General features: G+C 33.8%; 1 protein-coding gene across 2 annotated transcripts in view; it reads left to right on the top strand.

Moving 5' to 3' along the window:
* CSMD3 (CUB and Sushi multiple domains 3) overlaps positions 1-24279 on the top strand; it is a 538229-nt gene that overhangs the window by 396273 nt on the left and 117677 nt on the right. For both annotated transcript variants that reach the window (XM_085221591.1, XM_085221590.1), the window contains exon 32: positions 19276-19392. In XM_085221591.1, coding sequence (XP_085077717.1) covers positions 19276-19392 — 117 coding nt within the window. The remainder of the gene's footprint in view (positions 1-19275; positions 19393-24279) is intronic.

The raw sequence follows: 24279 nt of genomic DNA, 5'->3' as shown, positions 1-24279 counted from the left end.
GAGGCAGTCCAACATAGGGTCATGAAGCTGATGAAAGGACAGGAATATCTCTCCTGTGAGAAAAGGCTGAGAGAACTTACACTTTCCCGCCTAGAAAAGGCTCTGGGGGATCTCATCTATGCACACAAATACCTGAAGTGATGTTAAAATCAATGAATTAAAATCAGATCTCTTCAGTACCATCTTAATTACAAATTCTTTGACTAATTTGAAGATTAAAAGCTGAGAATCGACTTCCAAGTAAAAAAAATATATTTACTTTCAATAGAATATGGATTTTCTTTATTTATTTAAATTTTGATCACATAGTTATGAACAAAACAGAAAAAATATGTAAAATCGCAAACAGAGTATCTAAACTCTTAATTATAAAATTATAAGGACTTGAATGGTTTTGTTGGATAATGAAAATATAGCTAAGAACATCAAACTTCAATGGCAAAAAATTGAAAAAATGATGCTAGCAAGTTTGGAAATATGTATGAAATTGTATGAGGTTGAGCGGAGGTCAGCAGTTTCTTCCTGAGTTGAAAATTGGATATGAATATTTTCTAGTTGATTTCTCTCTAGAAAACAGTCAGGAAGGTACATATATGTAACAAAAGATAGTTTTCCTTCTTTTTGGAGGATTTTTTCATAAATAAATACCTTATTTATTAGTATTGCAATAACTGAAATTATCAGGTGCACTTAACAGTATATATTTCCAGTGCTGTCTATTTTAACATTCACTAAAGGAAAAGTGTTTTGCGTAGATAGGCTACCATCTCAGTAATGACAGATGATTAATCTTGTACTAAAATGGGTAGTGGACTCTTGTCATTAATTAAAATGAACTTTTTTTTGCTTTGTTTTTGTTGTTGTTTAGGTATTTTGTTGTTATTGTGTTGGTTTTTATTTTTTGTGTGAGTGTTGTCTTTCTGCTTTTTTTTTTTTTTTTACTTTTTTTCTGGACGAGCAAGGCCTTATTTAAAAGGTGGTGGACATTTCCTTAGGATGGTATATCACATGTTAAGATGAATTAAAAAGCAACAACAGCAAAGTAGCTTAAATGGTTTTTCATTTGTACATATTTTACTTTTCCTCCTGTTTGGAGTTGAGAAAGATTTGTAGGCATGTTGCTGTGATGCGCAATAGCGTTTTTCCCCCACAAACAATGCTTTCCAGTACTGGAAAACAGAACACTTATTTACCTATGAGAAAGATGATAATAGTGAATTGTTTTTCAGTTGTGTAACACTGATTGAAACAATTTGTAAAGTTGAACTTTTGGTCTTGGCAGCTGTCCAGTCTCACCTAAGTAAACCATTTGCTTAATAGAGAAATTATATTCCTCCATTCTGAAACTGTATATTTGAAACTCCATGAAAATGACAGTATTGCAATAAAATGCAGTATACAATACAGCTCAGTTTATTTTATTTGTTTTTCATTTTCTTATTTGTTTTTGAGAAGAATTTTGAGAGCTTGAACTCCCTTTATGATTGTAACATTTTGATCTACAGATTTAGGTATAAACTCTGTAAATAAATTTGTTTAAAAGTTACTTTTCTGCATAACTTCGGAACTTTTAACATTAATTTGGGATTCAGGATCTTCTATCCTAAGAGCCATATTTAGTTGTACAGCTCTGTAGGGGGAGTGAAATATCTCAGAATTTGAAAATTTTACCAATGAGTAACATATCATTTTGCTCATATTTGGAGCTAAGTAGAACAGAGGAGAGAGAGGAATAATGTTCAACACTCCACATGGCTCTCAAGGCTCAAGGGATTTGCTTTACAACATGCAGAATTGGTCTTGTAAAGTTAGTTCAAAGAGCATAGAAAAACTTTTTCTGTTTAAAAAGATTTTGTGTCAAAAATATTTACTCATTTATATGAAGACACTAATTAGATAAATAACATGGAAAATCTTGATAGGAGGGTGAAACTGATATGCAGTAATTGAAAGTTGGTCCTTGTTGCATATGCTGATATTTTCACTGAATAGAAAAATCTCAAAAGAGGAAAAAGAATATCCTCTCTTTGTCCAGTCTGAGTAACTTGTGTTAACTTAACATATACTTCTGAAGATGGCAGATGAATTTGATGGATGCACAGAGAGAGAGAGGAACCATGGGTCTTGTTCTAAGGCCTTGTCTCTTAGATAAAATACAGAGGGGAATGAAATCCCCACTCATAATTAAAAAAGAAAATGTAGGCCAGGACTCTATTATACTGGAAGGGCAGCTGATAGGAATGGCTTTAAGCATGCTCTGAAAATGTCTGCTACATCAAGCCTCACAGGAAATCTTTGTTGAGAAACACTGTTGTCCTGAATCTGGTCAGGCTTCAACATAAACTAGCTAATGAACTGCTCAGTCTGTCAAAATGTACTTTTTTTTGGAATATGTGAAACTAGAAAATATGAGTAGCTACAGAGTTCAAAAGTCAGTAACTGTTGATTTTGGTATTAGATGAAAGCTGAACAGAGCTCAGCTTTTTCAGGAGCATAAAAAACTAGTTTTCTGAAATGTATTCAGTGCATAAAGCTGATGTTTCTTCTTGTACCTTTACAAACCAAATAAATCTTTTGTGAATGCTCTAGTCCTCTGTACATTAGGCTTTACTGAGGCATTTGGTTGAAATCATTATTCAAAATGATCTTGGGCCTCTTTAAGTGTGGGGAAATGAACCAAGTCACTGGTTTGACTTTTTTTTTTTTACGAACACATGCAAAGATTATCCAAGGTAATGTGCTAAGCTATTTTTCATTTCATGGTGGATGTCAAGAACAGGATCTGATTAACATATGCAGATGCAGTGTTCCTATGACAGACATGATGGTAAATAAGTTCTCTTAGCTTCACCAACTGTAGTTTGTTTTATGTTTTTGATACCAAGCCACAATTGTTCACAGAAAAACAGAAGACCCTGCAATGGAAAATTGCATTTATGATCGAGTGTAAGGCCTTGTTCCTAACAGAAGAAATAATTAATTTGCTACTAAATATATTGCTATATATTATTATATTGTGATGTTTAGGCTTTAGGAATATTTGACTACAAGTTTTAAATTATCTCCATCTGAAAGACACAATAAACTATCTCAGATATTGTTATAAACTGTTTATGCCATGGTTTGTGTTTTATGCTGCTCTTTTTTTTTTTTTTAATAAAACAACAGTACTGAGTATATTCACATGCATTCTTTTTTAGGATGTGTTTAAAAGGAAAAAAAAAAAAAGACAATTTCATACTATGATGTTTTAAAATAATAGAAACAATCTTAAATACGATTGCAACAAGAAATCTTAATTGCTAATCTTATGGGCAACAGTACATAACTACATAAGATAGCAGTTTAGTGATTAAAGACAATGCTAATGACTAGATGTATGTGTAGTATCAACAGAGAAACATTCACTTTTCTGTTATATGACCAGGAGGATAGTTTTCTTCATTTATAGCCAGGAAAAGGGGTGCTTGCAACCTCATCATCTCCCACTGTACTGTTTTCCTAAGAAGTGAAATTCAAATTTTTCTTTCGGCCAGGAGGTTGCCTTTTGGTTTAATTTGTGTCTATTTGTACTTGTATTAAATGTTTTTGGAAGTGAAAACTTTATGATGAAAAACAGCACATAAAAACTTAATTGGTTGGTTATATTCCCAATTCTTAAGCTATTATACATAAGCAAGTAAAAAGAAGATTTTGAAAGGCACAAGACATCAGTTAGAAGCTTAATATTCATTACCTTACATCTGTGATATTTAGCATTCTCATTTATATTGAAAAAGCAACCAAAGAAAATAAGTTTCTAGGGGGAAAAAATACTTTTTTAAAGAAAGAACAGTTGAAAAATGTAACTGAGATCTTAGTCAAATCCTGTAATAACGATGTTAATGATGGGTAGTAGTAACTGCATTTTACATTGATTGCAGTTGCTGTCCATTTATTTGTTGTTGTTCTTTTATTGTTAAAAAACACTCATAAGTTCTTCTAATATTTCATAAGCTTAATGTGCTAAGCTGATACTTGTTTCTGCCATTCTTTTGAAGAGCCTCAGTATGATGAATTGACTTTAAATTAATTTATCTGTGACTCTTTGCATTTAGCACATTGTCTTCATACTTAGAAGGTTGCAAAGGATTAATGACATCATGCAATAAATGCAGACATGCTGGCTTGGTATCTTCACTACATAACTTATAAACACTACAAAAGAATTTCTTGCAGAAATTAAGCCTGAGAAACATAATGTGGTGGTGGTGTTTTTTTTTTTTTTTTTTTTCTTGTTGGAAAATGACCTTTGTCAGAAACTTTGAGAATGATGTGAGTTTAAATGTTTGGCACTTGTGGTGTAAAGAAAGCACCAAAGTCATTCAGAGTTGTTTGCAGGAATGCAAAAACTTCCGCTTATTCAGAATTCTATTAAAGCAGAAAAGACACTTAAAATACGTGAAGAGGTGGCAAAGGTGATCAATTTATATATATTCATTTTTCCTCCATTGCAAGTCTGACAGTTTAATGTAAAATCAACTTAGCCCTACTAATTTCAAATTTCTTTTAAGACCAGCTAAAAGACATTACAAAATGAAATTAATTATTTACCATGGACATGTGAGCAAGTTGTGCTATCTGTTTTTGGACTTCCACTGTAATAGGATTATTATAAAAAGACTTCTTTACTATCTACATAAGAAATCTTTCATTGAGCACTCAGATGAGATATAATTGATATTTTTCTTGTATTGTGCACTTTTGTCATTCATTATCATGACTACACAATTTGAGTAGATAAAACATACGTGAAGATACACTTCTATTTACTTTACATCTAAAGGATGGGAACAAGATTTATGCTCTTATTTTAAAACTACCTAGCTGATCTCTTAAATCTCTGCAAATAAATATTGTACAGCTAGTAGTTGAAAAGAAAAAACAACATAGTAGTTTCCTCTGTATTGTTTATGGTTCTGTGCAATGTTGCCCATTACTTTGCATAAGTTTGTGTTTAAAGTTGTGAAGGGTGAAATGACACAAGAAAAAGCAGTGCAGGTGCATGGATAATAGGGAGTTACAGTCAGTTAATAAGACTGTCTCCGGTGCTCCATCATCTTCTCACTTTTCTTCTGCTTCAGTGAGTTCTTTCAGCAACCTACAAGAGCTGCTCCAATATAGGTCCATATAGGGGACCATCCTTCAGGAAAAGACTGCTCCAGCATGTACCAATGGCTGGTGTCTCTCCCGCACCTATACTGTGGGCTGTTTTCCATTGGCTGCAGCTTCAGATCTTACAGGAGTCTAGTAAAGTGATATGATCAAATGTTTGAGTTGACTATCTGATTGCAACTGTATACATTCCATTTGAAAATTCACAGTTCACAGAATCATGGCTTGGAAGGGACCTCAAGGATCATTACTTTCCAACCCCCTTACCACATGCAGGGCCACCAACCTCCCCATTTAAGTCTAGACTGGGTTGCCTGGGGCCTTGAACATCTCTAGGGCTGGCGCATCCGCAACCTCCCTGGGCAGCTTGTTTCAGTACCTCACCGCTCTCACAGTAAAGAGCTTCCCCCGACATCCAAATTAAATCTTCCCTCCCTCAACTTAAAGCTGTTCCTCCTTATCCTGCTGTTATCTACCCTTTAAAGAGTTGATTCCCCTCCTGTTTGTAGGCTCCCTTTAGGTACTGAAAGGCTGCAATGAGGGCCTCCAAATGGGGTCTCACAAGGGCAGAGTAGAGAGGGACAATCACCTCCCTGACCCTGCTGGCCACCCTTCAGTTAATGCCTTTATATAAACTGAAAGTAGAGTTGCAAATATATCAAAAGATTGATGATTTTTTTTCAGCGATCTTGGAACTTATTCTCAAATTCTTTTATCAAAACAGAGGGCAAAACTGCATATTTTTTTTTTTTTTTACCATTCTGAGGACTGTGCTTAGACAATGTATTAAAATGCATGAAATTATTTGCCATAACTTCAGTTAGTAGTGTCCTGGTTTCAGTTCAGACAGTATTAATAGCACACTGATGATATACTTATTGTTAAGTGATGGATGCATGCCAAGACCCAGGCAGAGACTCAGCAGAGGAAAGTCACTTCCATGATAGCATGGGGCGGGGAGCAGGCCACAGCACAGACTGTGTTGGGCTTCATCTGACCCACAGACCATGGTTTGACATGCCTGAGTTAAGTAGCTGCAGAAGGAACAGAGTATTCTCTAGTTACTTATGCTGAATGTCACTTCAGAGAATAAGGCTGTGTTTTATGCTTCCGAAGCAATGCTCAGTTGAGCCATACAAGCAGCAGCATACTTTATTTTTTATATATTCTCATATTTTTCATGTATTACGATGCATTCCTAATTTTCTTTTTGCCCAGGACAAGACATCTGTTTTATGGAATCACATAAATCATGTCTTGAGCACTAAGAAATAGAGTTTTTATCAATTAGGGTTGCATTTTAAACATGTAAAATGCTACATATTGTGAAAAATAATTTCTTATAGTCAGACTTGAAAATGCAGTTTAAGGATTAATGAAGAAATAGAAAAATTTCTTCTCAGTATAATAGTGGAATGGATCTCCTCTCCTCCATGGAGAGGAGTCTTAAGAGATCACCAAACAGGATTCAAAGTGCTGTTAAAAAACTGCGTTTTTCTGTTTGCATCTGGATTTACTAAACCAAATCTAAAGTGCTTGCAAACAGCAAGAGCAGCAACAAGGTATATTAGGTACAGTGAAGTATCTCCTGTGTGAAAGCTGTACTGCTTGAGATTAAAACATAGGGCAAAACTATTTTGGAGGGATTGTAGGATTACTTAATTTTGTGTTTCTGTGTTACTATTAGGAGATTCCTGATGTAGTCAAGGGTTTGGTGTCTGAATATACCTTAACCTACAGTTCTCATACTGAAGACTTTTTCTTTATGCACATATTCATTACACCTCTTGTATAGATAAAAAACTATTGCATAGCAGTGTGTCAAAATGTTTGGATTTGGCAGTGATGAGAGATTTGATTATTTGTATTTACTTCTTGAGATAGTGGGCTCATTGCCTATGACAAGCCACTGACTTCTTACTGAAAAATGCACTAATGGTTTGGGAGTAGGGAACAAAGATAAGATCTTTCTATATGGCCATGCAGACAGCTGCCAAAAACCTCATAACTTTTGTAAAACGTGGTTATGTTAAAATCTTATCTTTTCTTAAAGCTGTTCTCCTCTTCATATCAGAAAAAAATGTTACTGGAAATAGCTATAACAATTAACAGTTCAAAAAAGTTTTTGAAGTAAATAAAAATACAGATATATATATATATATATATATATATATATATATAACCACACCAAACATTATTTTGAGTGTTTGACCTTTTGCATGTACATTTGAAATCATTTGAAATTAATAATGTGACTTTACAAAATTCATTATATAATAAACTGTGAGCAATTATTCAAAGCTTTCTTTTAAGAAGTACTTACGTTATAGAATGGTAAATAAAGAATAAGAAATTAAGAGTAGAAGTTAATTACAACAACCTAATCAAAATTAGTTGCCAGAGAATCCTATTTTCTAATGTGTTTAAGTAAAATAGAGAACTTTGTAAAAAAGGGTTTCTTTTCTTCTGCTTAACTAAATATGTGACCAATTTTTAGAAACTAAATTTAATGAGGGAAATGTTAGGAATAAGAAGAAAAAGTTTAAGCTAATCATCAAAGAATCATCATGAAATAGTTTGAGTTTGAAGAGACCTTTATAGATCATCTATTCCATCTTCCTCAACTTAAAGTTTCCTAAACTTTAAGTAAATATATATTTGTTTCTAAGTGTTAATATCACTTCTTTTTTTCCTTGAAGGTTTTTTAGAATGCACAAGATTACTTTTTGTATGAAAAAAATCCCGTTTATTCACACAGATATGCAAATATGTATTTTCCAAAGACACTTAAGTATGATAGAATCAGTCAGTAATCATGATAACTTAATCAATAACTGGAATTAAAGAAACTTATCCGGTCATCTGAGCTGGCTATGCCTGATAAATATGCAGGCTTCAACTTAATCTTAGGTAGCAATCTGAAGGTCCTACCTCAGTAACCCAATCAACTGTAAGATTTGTTAGGTGGGATACGTTGGTGATTACTTGCTAAAGGCTCATATTTCATTTCTTGCACCGTTTTAACATCTTAATATTGACTGTCACAAAGGGGACCAGAGAAAAAAACTGTAATTAAGAGACCTCAGTTTAAAATGGAATTCAGTTTTTGAGTAGTTGAGTGTTAACATAAATTAATAGAACATATTAATTACAACTCTAATACCTATATGTATATTCCAACTACTGCAAGAATTCACTTGTGAATTTCAGTATCTAAAGAGTGTTTATAGGAAGAAAGCGGACAGAATCTTCAGCAGGACCTGTTATGATAAGGGAAAATGGTTTTACACTAAAAGAGAGGAGATTTGGAATGGCTATCAGGAAAATGTTTTTTACAAGAAAGGTAGTAAAGCACTGGAACAGATTGCTCAGAGGTGGTAAATGCCCAGTCCTTGGAGACGTTAAAGGTCAGACTGGACCAGGTTCTGGGCAGCTTGATCTAGCTGCAGGTGTCCTTGTTTGTTGTAGGACTAGATGACCTCTAAAGGTCCATTCCAACTCAAACAGTTCTGTGATTCTATGAAAAGCATTAAATTTCTTTCTCTATCGCATTACACTTCATTTTATATTTTTATTTTACTTGGAGAATCAGTTACTGATTATGTTGGTAGTTTTGAACAGTACTTATGTCAGGATATATAGTTTTGGCTCATGGATGAATTATTAGTAAAAGGCATCAAACTGTATTTAGGTTATGTAACAGTTGAGAGCACATCTAAGAAAATGAAGGTCAGAGAACATTACAGTGATGTTTTAATTGTCCTCAGTTTAAATATTAGTGTCTAGTTAATATCTTTTTATTTCAGCATTGTGATAAAAGTATCAAATTAATAGAGAAACAGCTGGCCTAAAGCAATCAGATTTTCTCAATGAGAATATATATGATAATAATGTATTCAGAATATATTCAAACTGTCCGTAATGCACTCAGATTGGATACCCTGGGAGGAATGGAAGAGAAAAAAAAAAAAAAAAAGAAAATAATTTCTGACACTGTAATCCCATACAGAGAGATTCATTGAACTAAAACTGAAAACAACAACAAAGCACTACTTAATGGTGACATAGGAGTCAATTAGAAAAATCATTTTAGAGCTTCACCGATCTGAAGCAAACTCTGAAAAGAGCAACCTAAGCACATGGAAACAGAAAAGACAAAGAATACAACAGAAGTTAAAATATCTATTCCAGAAAAAGGGAATCATCTTTAAATGAGGAAAGTAGAAATGTGTGTGCAGCAGGGTTTTCAGTAATAACTACGGAAGTAGCAAACATAATGTAACCACTGATGTACTTTTTAAAATATGAGAAAAGTATGGAAATTATCAAAGTGTCAGTAAAATATCAGGACCAAAAATGTGTACAAAGATGATACAATTAAGGAAAACCTAAGTAAATAGTTATGCTATGCTATGTTATTCTACGCTATACTGCATTCTCTTGCTGAGGAGACCAGTGAAGTCCTGAATTAGAATAACTCCTTTCTCTTTAAGGAAATGCTTCCAAATGGGTACAACAGATGCCCTGAAATAAAACAATAAATTGAAACTCAGAAAGATGTTAGGATTGGCTAGTATTTTCTGTGAAGCTCTGAAAGAGCCTGGGTGTAAAGTATTTGAAGTACAGATGTTGATATTAAGGTTAGTTTCCATAGTGAAAATTGGTAGAGATTATACTAAGGAATAGAATTAGGAGACACATGATGAAACTTGTTTCAGAAAACTCAGTGTAGCCTTTGAAGAGGACTGTAGAGTTTAATGGGAAAACAGTGAGAATATGGATTAAACTAACAGGAGATGCTGCAGTATCATTGAATTGTTAAAAACTTGACAGTGTTCCCCAAAGAAAAATTTTTAGGGAAGCATAATGTATTATCTGCTAATGAGATAAGAAAGTTGATGTCTTTGTCAAAGAGTAATGTAGTCATTACAGGCAGATTATCTCCTCTTCCTTCCTCATTCTCTTCTACATTCCTTATGAAAATAGTCAGTCTTATTATAAAAAAAAAAAAAAAAAGTAAAAGACAATAACTCTTCTAGTCTGATACCTTTTAATGCTCTTTGACATTTTGGTTATTAACTGAAAACTATCGCTCTTTTGAGTGGGAATAAGTGTATGTTTCTTTCCAGTGCACTAGTCATAGAGATGGCTTAGGTGACTAGGCAGTTATATGTTAGAAGCCATTAAGAAATTTCGATCTGTGGCCTCTACATATCTCTCTATATATATCATATATATCTCTCTACTATTTCTACAATAATCTTAAAGATATTTATCATGCCATTTGAGAGAGGTGCATTCACATCTGCTTATCCCAAATACTTGGGTTCAGATAAGACATCCTCTGGGGAAATTTGTTTTATTTTTTATAACTTTATTGCTTTATACATACATATCTAAAAGAAACAATACTTTGCTGCTATTGTTTGCTTAGGTGATTTGTGTTTCACTATTTTTCTTTTTCAATTATCTGCATTATTGAATTGTCTTGTTTAATTTGCACTGCTTTGAAAATAACCCTCTGTTAAACTTGAATTAACAGAGGTGTTGAAGTTGTTGAATTGAGATGGATGTTCTGACTTTTTGCATTTTAATATATAATTCCTTTTAAATACCAAGCTATATTTATTAGAGTTAATATTGGCTTTAGTGGACAACAACATTTTATTCTTGCAACTGACTTCTTTCTCTTTTGTCTCCCAAGAACAGTTTATTATATGAGTCTGATATTTTTTTTCTAGATATGAGTCCAGTGGTAAATTTAATTGCACTTGAATCCAGTTGAAAAATGAAAGGGAGAATCATTTAAGTAGTGGGCTCTGAAAAATGCAGGAGTCTACCTGCTTGAAATTAACTTAAAAATCTGTGTTCCAGATATAATTGTAGTGATGGCAAAGAAATCTGAGATGGAACAGATTATTGTGACTTGAGTTAATTTATAATTAGTTGTTAAATCTCAAATTTAAAATTAGATTTTGTTAGAACTATAACTGTAGTTTCTTTTTAAATTGCTAATATGCACACACACTTAATATGTTGTGCAGTAACAGCGTCTGAGCCAGTATTCAACCTAAGGAATTACAGGTTTTCATTATAATAATATCCTTAGATAAATCAAGAAAAAGCTATCATTGTGATGTCATTCAGTGGTAGTACTAGTGTACACTTTTGGGTAAAGAGATATTCTGGAGATTTGCGGATTGGTGGCATAGAGCAAGAAACATCAAGGTTTTTTTGTGAAAGAGTAATAGAGTAATTACTGGCAGATTATCCCCTCTTTCCTCTTCATCCTTTTTCTACATCCTTTATGAAATAGTGAGTCTTATTATCAAAACAAGATTCAGGAGATGATATAACTTACCTGCTCTCTAACAATAAGCAGCATTTTGATTTTGTGAGCTCATGAAATTATTGAGTTTTAGGAAAGCACAAATAATTTGAACTTTTGTATTCACCATTGTTTTTTTTTTCTTCTTAATGAAAATATATTTTAAATATGTCCTTGTCTGCTAAAGTTGTATAACAAACTGTATTCTCTGTGAAACCTCTGCTGAATTTTCTAGCAAAAAACTTGGCTATTTGAACCAGAAATCATGCTTTTCATAGCAAATAGAAGTGATTCTTTCCTAAATTAAATTCTTAATTAAATACTATTTAAATATAAACAGAATGTACAGATGAGTAAATAAATAATACAAAAGCTACAATCTTTCCAAAAAAGAAAGTTTTAAAGAGATTTTTTTGTTTTCCTCCAGAAGTTCCCCAAATATTATGTCAAAGCTTTGCTACTGATAATTGACTTGGAAAGCATTTTAATTTTTTTTATTATTTAATTGTATATTAATTATATTATATAATTGTATATGTTCTTTGACATACAAAAAGGATTGAATACTAATGATCAAGATCGGAAATCTTCCAAATAAAAATGCTTACCAATTTAGGTATGTGGATAATACTTCACTGTTGTTATGAAATGGCTTTTCCAAGGGCTTCAGGAAGCATTATTTTATAAGACAACATATCACTACAATAAATTCAACAAACACAAAAAATGAAGGACGGCATACTAAATAGTTCAGCATAAGCAAAAGTTGGTAGGAAGAGTCCTATGTGTAGTCTGTTAGAACTCATTTATAGGTCCTTCAGAAGGGACAGGTAGGGCAAGTAAAGTGTCAGGGAAGTGGTGATGTGTGTGATGGAGAGACTGGCTGCACGAAGCCTGTAGTTGGTTATGATGAGAGTCCGGGTAAGAATAAAGGCAAAAGCAAATAAAGCGGATGTTGTTGGAGTTTCCTATAGGCCACTCAGCCAGAATGATGGCACTGATGAATTATTCTTTAGAGAACTAAGAGATATCTCTACATCAACACTGAATTTGAAAGCCCCAGCTTATGAGGGGCTTCAACATGCCAGGCATTGATCGGCAATACTACACTACTGATGCAAACAGGCCCAGGAAATTTTTAAAACAGCTGTATAACTTCCTGGTATTAGTACAAGGCAAACACATAATACATAATATGATAGTGAACAAATGTCTGGTGTGTCAGGCTCATAAGGTTCTGGGTTACATCAGGCTGGTGGTCAGTCACTAGTAGGGGACCCACAGGGATACATTTCAGGGTCAGTTCTCTTTAATATTTTCATCAGTGATATTTTGATCAGTGATTGGATACAGGACTTGAAGATATACTATGTAAGTTTGTGGCTCCCTAAAAAGGGAGCATCTGACAAGTCTCTGAAGGGCAAAGAGGCCTTGCAGAGAAATCTGGGCAGATTACAGATCTGGGCAATCATCCACTGTATGAGGTTTAACTATAACAAGGGCCAGATTCTGCACCTGGGATGAGGTAACTCTCGATTTATGTAGGGACTAGGAGACAAGAATCTGGAGAGCAGCCCTGCAGAAAATGGTTTGGGTTCTGACTAATGGCAAGTTCAACATGAGTCAGCAATATGCCCTGGTAGTCAACAGTGTTAATCATACCCCAAGGTGTACCAAAAACAGTATTTCTAGCTTGTCTCACTCTGCTCTTTGCTGTTGCAGCCTAACCTCATGCACTGTGTGCAGTTTTAGGCACCAAAACATAAGAATGTAAAACTGTTAATAGTCCAGAGGAGATCTACGAATATGGTAAATGGTCTAGAGGGAAAGATGTATGAGGAGCTGTGAAAGTTTCTCCGTTTGTTTAGTCTCGAGAGGAGGAGACTGAGGGAAGGCCTCATGGGAGAATACAGCTCCTCACAGTGAGCGGATGGGCAGCACTGATTTCTGCTCTTTGATGACAGAGACAGGACCCAAGGGAACGGCATAGAGCTATGTCAGGGGAGTGTCGAGTTGGTTGTTAGGAAAAGGCTTTTCACCAAGAGGGTGGTCAGACACTGGAAGAGGCTCCACAGGGATAGTCAGGGCACCAAATCTGTCAGATTTCAGGAAACATTAGGATAAAATTATCAGAAGTATAATTTGAAATTTTTGAGTGTGTAGAGCCAGGAGTTGGACTTGATGACCCTTGAGTATCTCTTCCAGTTCAGGATATCCTATGGTCTTATGATGTTTCATCAGAGAATAATCTAATGTAGAAGTAAATACAGAAAATATATTTTGTTTTAATTCTGCTGAGTTTTCTACTTAAAAGGAAATAGATATTCAATATTTCTTGGAGTATTTTGTGTTATATATAGTTAGATTCTTAAGTGTTATGACCCAGTTAGAGTTTTTATTACAAGAAAAACTTTCTGCCCTCAGAATTATTATTAGACATTGATTTTCAGATTTGAACTTAGCTAAGTTAGTAAAAATTTAAATAAATCACTGCATCCTAAAAATGATAAAACAAGACCGACATAGATGAAATAAGCATGACTGAAAGTTGGTGGAATTGCTATATCCAAGAAAACAGCTCAACAGCAGATATTTTCGAGGCAAATTTATATCAGATTATTGTTTTTAATACACTGTAGCCATGTTTTCATGTCTCTGGATACGTTATGAATATTAATGTTTAGTGAGTCTTTTATTTCTGAACCTTCTATCATTTTAACAAAAATATTTCTGTAAAGGTTGAGAAGAAAATATAGTCAGTGAAATGCATAGGTTTAATAAAAAAATTCAAAAATTCTTCCTCCTTTTGATAAAATCAGAAAAGTGATGGAGGACAGTCTTGTTGTTTTAAGGACAAAATTAGATACAACTGAATTATTTACATAATTAAATATTTTCCCAGACAGTTGCGTGCTTAAGTCAGTTGTCCTTTATACATGATTACACCTGTTTTTGAAACCCATGAATTTGAATTCTTGCAACTATGTAAGGGAATTTTAGCAGCAGTTGGAAGACAATGGGAGAGATCATACCTAATGGAAGTAGTAAATTCAAAAAGAATAATGTGAAAAGTTTCAGAATGAAGAGATCACCAAGTGAAAGAAATCACTATGTAACACTCTCTGCAAGTATTTTCTTGCTGCAAATTGACCTTTGCATATGTCAAAGTGACAAATAGTTCATCTCTAAGTCTCATCTGCACTAAGTCCCCACTGCTGTATCATAGTATGCATACAATTTTTTTGAGAGACTTGGACCTAACAGAAACCTCACGGAAACCCTGCTTTCAGCCTTTTCCTCTTATGTGAACGTATGTGTGCCTGTTGTGTAATCAGGACAGACATAATACAAGACTGAATAACAAGAGAATTTAATTATGAAACAATAAGGGGAAGATCATTTACAAGTATAAAGGGGAGACCACTGCCAAAGGATATCCAGTTAGTTATGCGACAACTAATTTGTCATTATTACTATTTATGGTATTTTTTGGAGTACTTATGAGCTAAGAAGTTATGAATGGTTGTACTAGTTATTTCCATAAAAGAATAAGTGAACCTCTAAAGAAAATAATAATTGTTCAATCTGTGAGGGATGCTCTGAAAATAATGCCTCCTATTTTATTATGTTGGCCTACAGTGTCTGAGATGGATGTTAGTGATACGACAGTAGAGGGAGAACCTTCTCAACAATATTCTATTACATTTTGTTGCCATGTGTCAGATGGCAGCAGAGGGGCACTCTGACAAAATGGCATCTGTCATGGAAGTGTGTAAGAAGCAAAGGTGTGGAATTGAATTTCTGTCTGTGGAAAAAAATTGTACTTATTGAAATTCATCTATGCTTGTTGAACATTTATGAAGATCAGAGAGTGGATGTAGGCACAGTGAGGCAGTGAGCAGTATGTTTCAGCAGTGGCAACAGAAATTTGAAAAACAAGCCATGTTCTGGATGGCCATACATATCTGTCACACCATGAAATGAGGAGCATGTCAATCATCTCATTTGCATGAATTGATGAATTATGGCCAGAGAACTATGTACTGAGCTGTATATGGGCTTCAGTACAGTGGAAACAGTGACGGAAACACTGGACCATTGCAAAGATAAGAGAGGCACATGAATGCTCACAGAACATCATACATAAGTTTGTGAGGACCTATTGAACCAACACAAGCCTGAAGGTGACAGTTCCCTGGATCATACAACTACTAGTGATGAGATGTGCTCTCTTCTCTATGAGCTGGAGTCAAAATGGAAGTCCATGGAGGCCAACGTGTGAATTCCCCATTGAAGAAAAATTTCAAGACAAAACCCCCTGTGGATAAAGTGATGTGCACTCACTGTCATTTGGGATAGGAAAGGGATTCCTCAGGATTTCCTGGAAATGGAACGAGCTATCAACTCTGCTACCTTGCAGTGTTGACTAAGCTGATGGCTCAAACTTCCACAGTCAGGCCAGCAAGGACAACCTTTCTCTTGTAACAATAATGCTAGGCCCCACATCACTTTGAAGACTGTGGAGCACAATGGCAATCTTGACTGGACTGTCCTAGCCTACACCCGCCACATAGACCAGATTTGGAACCTTCTGACTTCCATCTGTTTAAGTTGACGAAAGATGGACCGCATGGGCAGTTTTTTTCTATCAGTGATACCGTCATCATAGTAGCTGTGAAACAGTCGGTCGTGTCCCACTGGTGTAGATTTTTACGAGTGCAGTATGCAGGCTCTTGTTCATTGCTGGCAAAAATGCTTAGCTTATGGCGATGATTATGTTGAAAAATAGTATTCTGAAGCTCAGAATTTTCTCTATCAAATAGTGTTATTATGCTCTTTGTATCTGTTGTAGTTTCCATGGAAATAAAAAGGAGGCATTTTGGAGTGACCTACATACTTGCCAAGCCAATGTTCTTGGACAGCTCAGCTCAGTATCTTTCATAACAAAAACATGCCATTTGTAACTCTACTGTTCAGTTGATGCATATTTAACCCTATGTTCATTAAACATCACTAATCATTTACCTCTTCTCAGAGATCACTGTTTATAAAAATGAGACTACCAAATAAATATTTTAATACCAATTATAAAAACTAAATTAAACTTTCTTCAACATTAACTTTAGAAGTCGCTTTAATCAGTGTTTATTATTAATAAGAACATATAGAATTTTGAAGGTTGTATAATTTTTTTTTAAAAAGTGATAAAATATCTGTTCTTAATCTTTTACAATCATATGTGTAGTTGCTAAGGAAATTGTTTTGTGTTTTTATATTTATTTTTCATACTAGTAGTGAAAATTCTACCTTTTCAATTTTGTGAAAAATTATGGTTAAATATATGCATTATTGAGTAATAATTTCATTTTAGAAAATCAATAATATTTTCAAAGTGTACTAACATTATTTATTTGTTTGACACAAATTTAATCTGTGTTTTTTTTCTCTGTTTATAAAGTATGATGTCCTAGTGACGTCATTTTGATTCTGCAGTATGTTTTCAGCATTATCATATTGCATCTCAGTATCATGTGTTATTTATTAAAGATAGAATTCAAGTCACTCTTAATTTTAGATACACAAATGTTAATATAATTTTTTTTTTTCTGTGTAAAATAACTATGTTGAAGTTGATAAAAGTATGGTAAATTTGCAATAAATCTGATTTTTATGCATTTGAAAAATAATTCAATTGAAATATATTTATGGAAAAAAATGCATGTTTTTCCAATGAAGGGTTTGGTGTATTTGCTTATTTATTTATTTATACTATTACTTTTCTAAAATAACAAATACTATCTTTCACTACATAAAGTGAAGGAATGGAGAAGAATAGGAGTATAAAGAACATGGAGTGAATAAGTAAGTCTTCTCAATGCTGGGAATGGAATATATAGCTATTAACTAAATTTTGAGTATTCTTACTGTGTGCTATTCAAATTTTATTAAAAATTAGGAATGAAATTTACTTGATCATAATATTACCTTGAATTTGTGTATTCCTTTATTGATTAATGAAATGTAATAACAATATGAGTGCTGAGTAAGGCTGTATTACTAGTCTTGCAGTAGCTCATTTGTCCAACTCATGGGCAGGAAGGAAAGAAATTATTACAATCATTTTTCTCTAGTTTCAATCTCTGTTTCTAATGCTCTTCCTTATTTACCTCTGTTTCATCCAAAATGCAGAACAGAAAATTTTGAATACTTATAAACTGGTAAACAGATCAGTTTTCATCAAAAATACTTACGAGATTCAGCTTGTGAAGAGTTTCTACTTTGTTTTTTTTTTCAAATAACTCAAGGTAGACAGTTCCTTGGCTGAGAAATTCAGCAGAGATTCTACTACCTCTTGGCAAATGTTACCAATATTTATATTATCCAAATATATTTTCAAAAGGAAGCATGAATTTCTCATATTTCACAAGTATGCATTAAGATACTGAGATAATTATTTTAGCCGTTAAAACCAATATTTCATGTTTGGTTATCGTAGCGCTTTCTGTGTAAGTTGGGTGGCCGGCATATTAGTGCAATTTACTGAAATCCATTCTCAAAGATTTAGGGTCTCAAAATGATAGAATTGAAAGATGTGTTCTTTTCATGGTATACTCTGCTATAAATTTTGTGTGCATTAACAAAAGGTAGTCATAAAATTCATAATTTCTATATAGCTTATATTTAGTGTTACAACTAATGAGATAAAATCTGAAATAACAGTAAGAAAAACAACTTTTTTCTTATTTAATAAAAATCATAATATTTCGAGATCGTACCACAATAATAGAATTTTTTATGTTTAGCATGAAACACTGAATAGTAGTTGTTTTAGAAACTCAAATCTCAACAGAAGAAATATGTATTTCTAAATGCATATGTAACCATTAAACTCATAAAAATGGTTAGAAGAAATATTCCGAACAGTTGTCATAATCTTTAAAATAGATTTGTCTGCTGTATATAAGAAGTAGGTCATATCCATAGGAAAACATGAACACTTACTACTATTGCACAAACTTTTGATACAGGAAGAGAGGAAAAAGCACTTTTGCTTGACAATTTTGACCAAAACCAAATGCTAATTTTTGTCAGTCTTGGAAAAATACATTGTTGTAGTAAATTGTATTGCTATTGATCTGTGATTTTATCAATTACTATAACTATTAGTAGTACAGTAAAGAAATATGTTATGATAAAGTGGTTCCTTATAATCATATATTTATATTTATCATTTTCTAAGTAATTGAGATATAAATAAGTGACACATTGTGTTCAGTCATCGTGTTCCTATTTGAGTAGTTTTATGCATCATTTTGAATCATGAGCCTTATTGGCAGGTGTAATCATTTACTAGAGTGCTGAAAGGATGAATAACCTATGTCTAGAGAATAAAGCATCATATAAATGAATAACATTTTGTACACCACAAATAATAGCATGCTCCCAATAAAATAAATCACATGCTACCAAAAAACAAACAAGCAAAAAAAAAAAAAAAAAAAGAAAGAAAAGCAAGCAACAACAAAAAAGAACATTTTATTAAGATGGCTGATATATGTTAAAGAAAAACAGTAATTGAGTAATTGACCTGGCAAATAGCAAAGTGCAATCAATTCTCTTTTGATATATAAGAAAGTTGAGTGTACTCAGTGTTTCACATGATATAGAATGTAATCTAACACTGAAGAATAATAAAATTTGCTCTTATACCACATATCAACATATAGCAAATCACTTTAGCTGATTTTTTTCTAATATTATATTATTCAAAACTACTTATCTTCAATTTCTAGCACCTTGTGGAAGTCGTTCAACAGGCTCTGAAGGGACCGTATTATCACCAAACTACCCCAAGAATTACAGTGTTGGTCACAACTGTGTTTACTCTATCACTGTTCCTAAGGAATTTGGTAAGTAGATATAATTTCTTTTTTTTTTTTTTTTCCTCACTTGAATATTTTCAACACTTTTGGATGAATTGTGTGATTTGAAAAAAACTATTTTAAACTGGTATCTCTGTTTATACTTTTTAATCTGATATTTTCATAGTGCACTGATTTCTCAATATTCTTGTACTTATGATTATCTTTAGAAAGTCTGCAGGAGGTGAAGGAGGGAATATTTGTCCTAAATGTATGATAATTCTCATAATGCTGGGCTTCTCTGAATCACAGGTCAATGACACAGTCTTTCATAAGAACCAACTGAGAACAACATGTTTATTTCTCTTTTTTATACATTCCCAGATCCTCCATCAAAATTTCACTCCTATCCCTAACATTGTTTAGTGATGAGTCTTTTAAAGATACCTTCTATTCTTCAAAAAGAACAACCTTTTTACAGCACTGTTTAATCTCTTCTTATGAATGATTTTATCTCACTTCATTATTAGGAAGTGCCTTTGATGACTACCGATAGCTTGTCATTTGGACTCCTTGGTAAATGGTGTGTCACATAATTGTCTGTTACATAAATAACTATGCTTCACGTTTATGCTTCAATATGAAAGACTATATTCTGACCTGAAGTTTCTCTTTCAGTTCACCAAATAATAAATGCTTGTGGATGGAAATGAATATTTATAAATCTTCTTTCATGTTGACTTTGCAAACATTTTATCCAAATTAAAGACAGTATTTGAGCTGCTGTGTACTCTATCTGCTGTACTTATAATTACTGAACTCCCTTAATATTCAATTAATTTGTTCTTAGTTTTAGGGTGGAGGTGCATAGGCTACTACAAAATAAACAGGCTTTTAAAAGTAATGTTTCCAAAGATGTGGGGATCTCTATTCCTCTACAGCGTTCAAAAATATATATATACTTATTTGCACAGTTCTTGATCAGTTTTGAATTGTTAAGCTTACACTTTTGACCTAACTTATCTGTTTTAGACAGACTGGAATGATTTTGTCTTCTGTTTTCCAGCAAAACTAATACTTTTTAGATATTTAATGACATAGATGACAACATGCAAAGATTTACAATTACTGTTATGAAAGATTTGGTTGAAATGTTAGTGCACTGTACTTTGTATCTTTGATGTTCTGGATAGAAATGTAGGTTTTTGACTTCTCAAGCTAAGGATAAGTAACTGGAATTGAAGACACATTTCCAAAAATTACACATGGAAATGGAAGTGGAGGAAGGGAACGATTGGGGCAGGGAAGGAACCCACACAGTTACTTAAATCCTTGTATAGACTTCTGCATACTTACTTGGAATAATTTGCAAATACTCATTTTCTTTCCACAGTAAGGATGTTAGGAATAGTATTAAGAAATTATATTATTTCGGGTCTTGATTAAAAAAGCAGCTTACATTCACTTACATTGCTTTGATGTGGATGGTGTAGAGCTCACTCTGACAAGATGGCAAGATGGTCCCCAAGAAATACTGTACAAGTGCTTTGTGATTAAGACACTAGATTTCACCATGAACCACTTGAGCTTCATGACATGTAGATTTGTTAGTGATTATGGCACAGCAAGTATAAATCAAAACAAATTTTTGAGAGGCTGAAGGAATACTCAAGTAAAGCTGCTGACATAAAATAAATTTAAAAAGATTTACCTGAAGAAAATAGCAAAAACTTTTCTTTCATAATCTTCTCTATTGTGCTGGTTTTCAGAGTGAAATATAGCATTCAAAATTTTCTGAATCAAATCTCTCGAGGAAATACTTTTGCATCCAATAAACTATGTGATTTCTTAGGATAGATGACAGTTTCAAAACAGTTAAACCAGGTTAATATAGAAAAATACACTAATGATGGAATAGTTTAAATGTGAAGGAGGAAGCTCATAGGACTGAATTATTTTTGATGGAGTGAAAGGAAAATCTATTTCACGTGCACCTTTTCAAATTCTGCTGCCCAAAATTCTGTGGGAAAGTCACTGGTCTCTGGACTTTTTTTTCAGTGTTTCATTATTCTGTCATGCAGAATTGCAGTTCAAATATTTCATGCCATGACTGGTTTAAGCTAAAAGATAAATGATTCACAAAAACACATAGTGCCATGGGCAGTCTTTTGTAAATGTGGAAGACTCATCTTTGACACTTTTCCACTGATACGTTTAAAATGTTGTAATGATCATTAATTGTTCAGTGCTGGAATCCAGCATGGCTTACAATTAAGATGCGTGATTTAAGATTTTGTTTTTCTGATGTATATGAATTACAGTTTATGCTCTGCTAACATAATAGTGTGTTCTATACTGCCATTTAAAATTAATATTATGGACAGTAAAATGGATTTTATATCATCTTGCTTCAGCAGATGGATTTTCTTTCTGCCAAAGCAAAAAGATAAATTGAACATAAACAGTAAGGTATAAAAGTAGTTTGTATGCCATGCTATCAGAAAATTAGGTATCTGCTCTCCATAGCCACTGAAAAATATGAGAAGCAAACGAGAGCTTTTTTTTTTTTTTTTTTTTTTTTTTTTTTTTTAACTACAAAGGAATTAAAGCAATATATATATGCTTGGGAAAAAAAAAAAAAGTCTAATTTATAAGGAGACAATATCTGCTTTAGGTTTAAAGGAAGACATAGCATTAGAGGAATGGCACCTTACTGATAAACACAACATTTTGGAACAAGTTTTCTTGGCAGTTTCCTGCCTTAGTGTAAACAGGGAAGTTAAATCAAGTATTCTCTTCTGATCCTGTGTAAAGCTAGATATAATTGTGTCCACGGACATCTTTACAACGTTACAGTGATACCATTTTCATCTTTTTCTTGCTTCTTCTCTAGAATTTCTGTGTAATTATATAGCCCTTATTTTCATAAATAAGTGACAAAGATGGAAAAAAAAATAGAAAAGAGTAGTTTATTTTTTTTATTTGATTTAAGATGTGATCCTTGAAAGTGTGTGTATATATATATTTATTATAGCTTTTGTTTTGTTTTGTTTTTTAAATTCTGGAAGATATGTGTACAGTCTGCCAGTAAAAAAACACACAAAGAGCAAATAATGCTGTCAACATGTGATTTTCATGCAGTTCACTGCATCCAGAATCATGACTTAAAAGCTGTGTCACGCTAGAATTATTTCAGTCACTTGATTTCAAACTCAGTTTACATTAAAAAAGAAAAAAAAAGTGAGGGCAGATCATGAGTAGCAGAATATCCCAAGTGACAACTTCACATCAAGAGGGAATAACAACCAAATGGTATTTATTATAATACTTTATAAATACATTATTAAGATTTGCTTTTAATAACTTGAACGCAGCACCTTATTCTCATTTAAGAAATCTGACAGACGTGTATGGAATGACATTTTAAAAAATGTGCTGAATTTTATTCGTCATCTTAAATTAAAGTGGATAGATATGTCTTGCCTTAATATCTTCAAGCAAGCAATATACTATTGAATGGGAGGTACAGACCATATAACATATGTTATATATGTTAAAACATATGTATGTATATATGTTATATATATATATATTGTATAAAAACAAATATACATGTAAAATATATAACATATACAGGCCATATGTTCTGAGTCAGGATGTAGGCCAGTTACAAGCGGTGTCTCTCAGGAGTTGGTCTTGGGACCAGTGCTCTTCAACATCTTCATCAACGACATAGACGATGGCATTGAGTACATCCTCAGCAAGTTTGCAGATGACACCAAGCTGAGCGGTGCAGTCCATACATTGGAAGGAAGGGAAGCCATCCAGAGGGACCTGAACAGGCTGGAGAAGTGGGCCCATGAAAACCAAATGTGGTTCAGTAAGGCCAAGTGCAGGGTGCTGCACTTGGGCTAGGGCAATCCCAGGTATTTATAAAGACTGGAGAAAGATCTCCTTAAGAGCAGCTCTGCAGAGAAGGACTTGGGGGTCCTGGTGGACAGTAAGCTAGACATGAGCCAGCAGTGTGAACTTGCAGCCTCGAAGGCCAACTGTGTTCTGGGCTGAATTAAAAAAAGGAGTGACCAGCAGGGAGAGGGAGGTGATTGTTCCCCTCTACTCGTCTCTTATAGGGCCCCATCTGGAGTACCATGTCCAGGCCTGGAGATCCCAGTGCAGGAGGGATGTGGAGCTCTTAGAGCGTGTCCAGAGGAGGGCGATTAAGATGGTCAGAGGCCTGGAGCACCTCTTCTACGAGGAAAGGTTGAGGGAACTGAAATTGTTTAGCTTGAAGAAGGGTCTGGGGAGACCTCATTGCAGCCTTCCAATACTTGGAGGGAACATATAAACGGGAGGGGGAATGACTGTTTACATGGGTGGATCATGATAGGACAACGGGAATGGTTTTAAACTGAGACAGGGGAGGTTTAGGATAGATATTAGGAGGAAGGTTTTCACAGAGGGTGGTGACGCACTGGAACAGGTTCCCCAGAGAGGTTATGGATGCCCTATCCCTGGAGGCGTTCAAGGCAAGGCTGGGTGTGCTCTGGGCAGACTGGTCTAGAGGCGACCCTGCACATAGCAGGGGAGTTGAAACTCTATGATCATTGTGGTCCTTTTCAACCCAGGCCATTCTGTGATTCTATGATATAAGGCAATTTGAAATATTAAAAAAAAATAAAAAAAAAGTTGCCATATACACGAACCTTTCTATTTCCTATCCTCTTTCCATACAAGTAATCATTTCAAAGTCTCAGGGATTGCTGATAGGAATGCCCTGTCAAAATGATGGTTACTTGTCAGTAAAGTGGGGTAAAATAATGAAGATTGCTTCAAATTCTTGCATGCCAGATTGTATGCTGAAGATATTAATTTCTGGAGAAAGTAAAAGTAATCCAATTTGTGCCATGTATTTTACAAAAAGTAAATCATCCCATC

This window comes from Meleagris gallopavo, chromosome 3 (assembly GCF_905368555.1).
Source record: "Meleagris gallopavo chromosome 3, MGAL_WU_HG_1.1, whole genome shotgun sequence".
Taxonomy (NCBI): Eukaryota; Metazoa; Chordata; class Aves; order Galliformes; family Phasianidae; genus Meleagris; species Meleagris gallopavo.
Note: the sequence above shows the minus strand (reverse complement) of the source record. Positions and strands in the feature narration are given on the sequence as shown.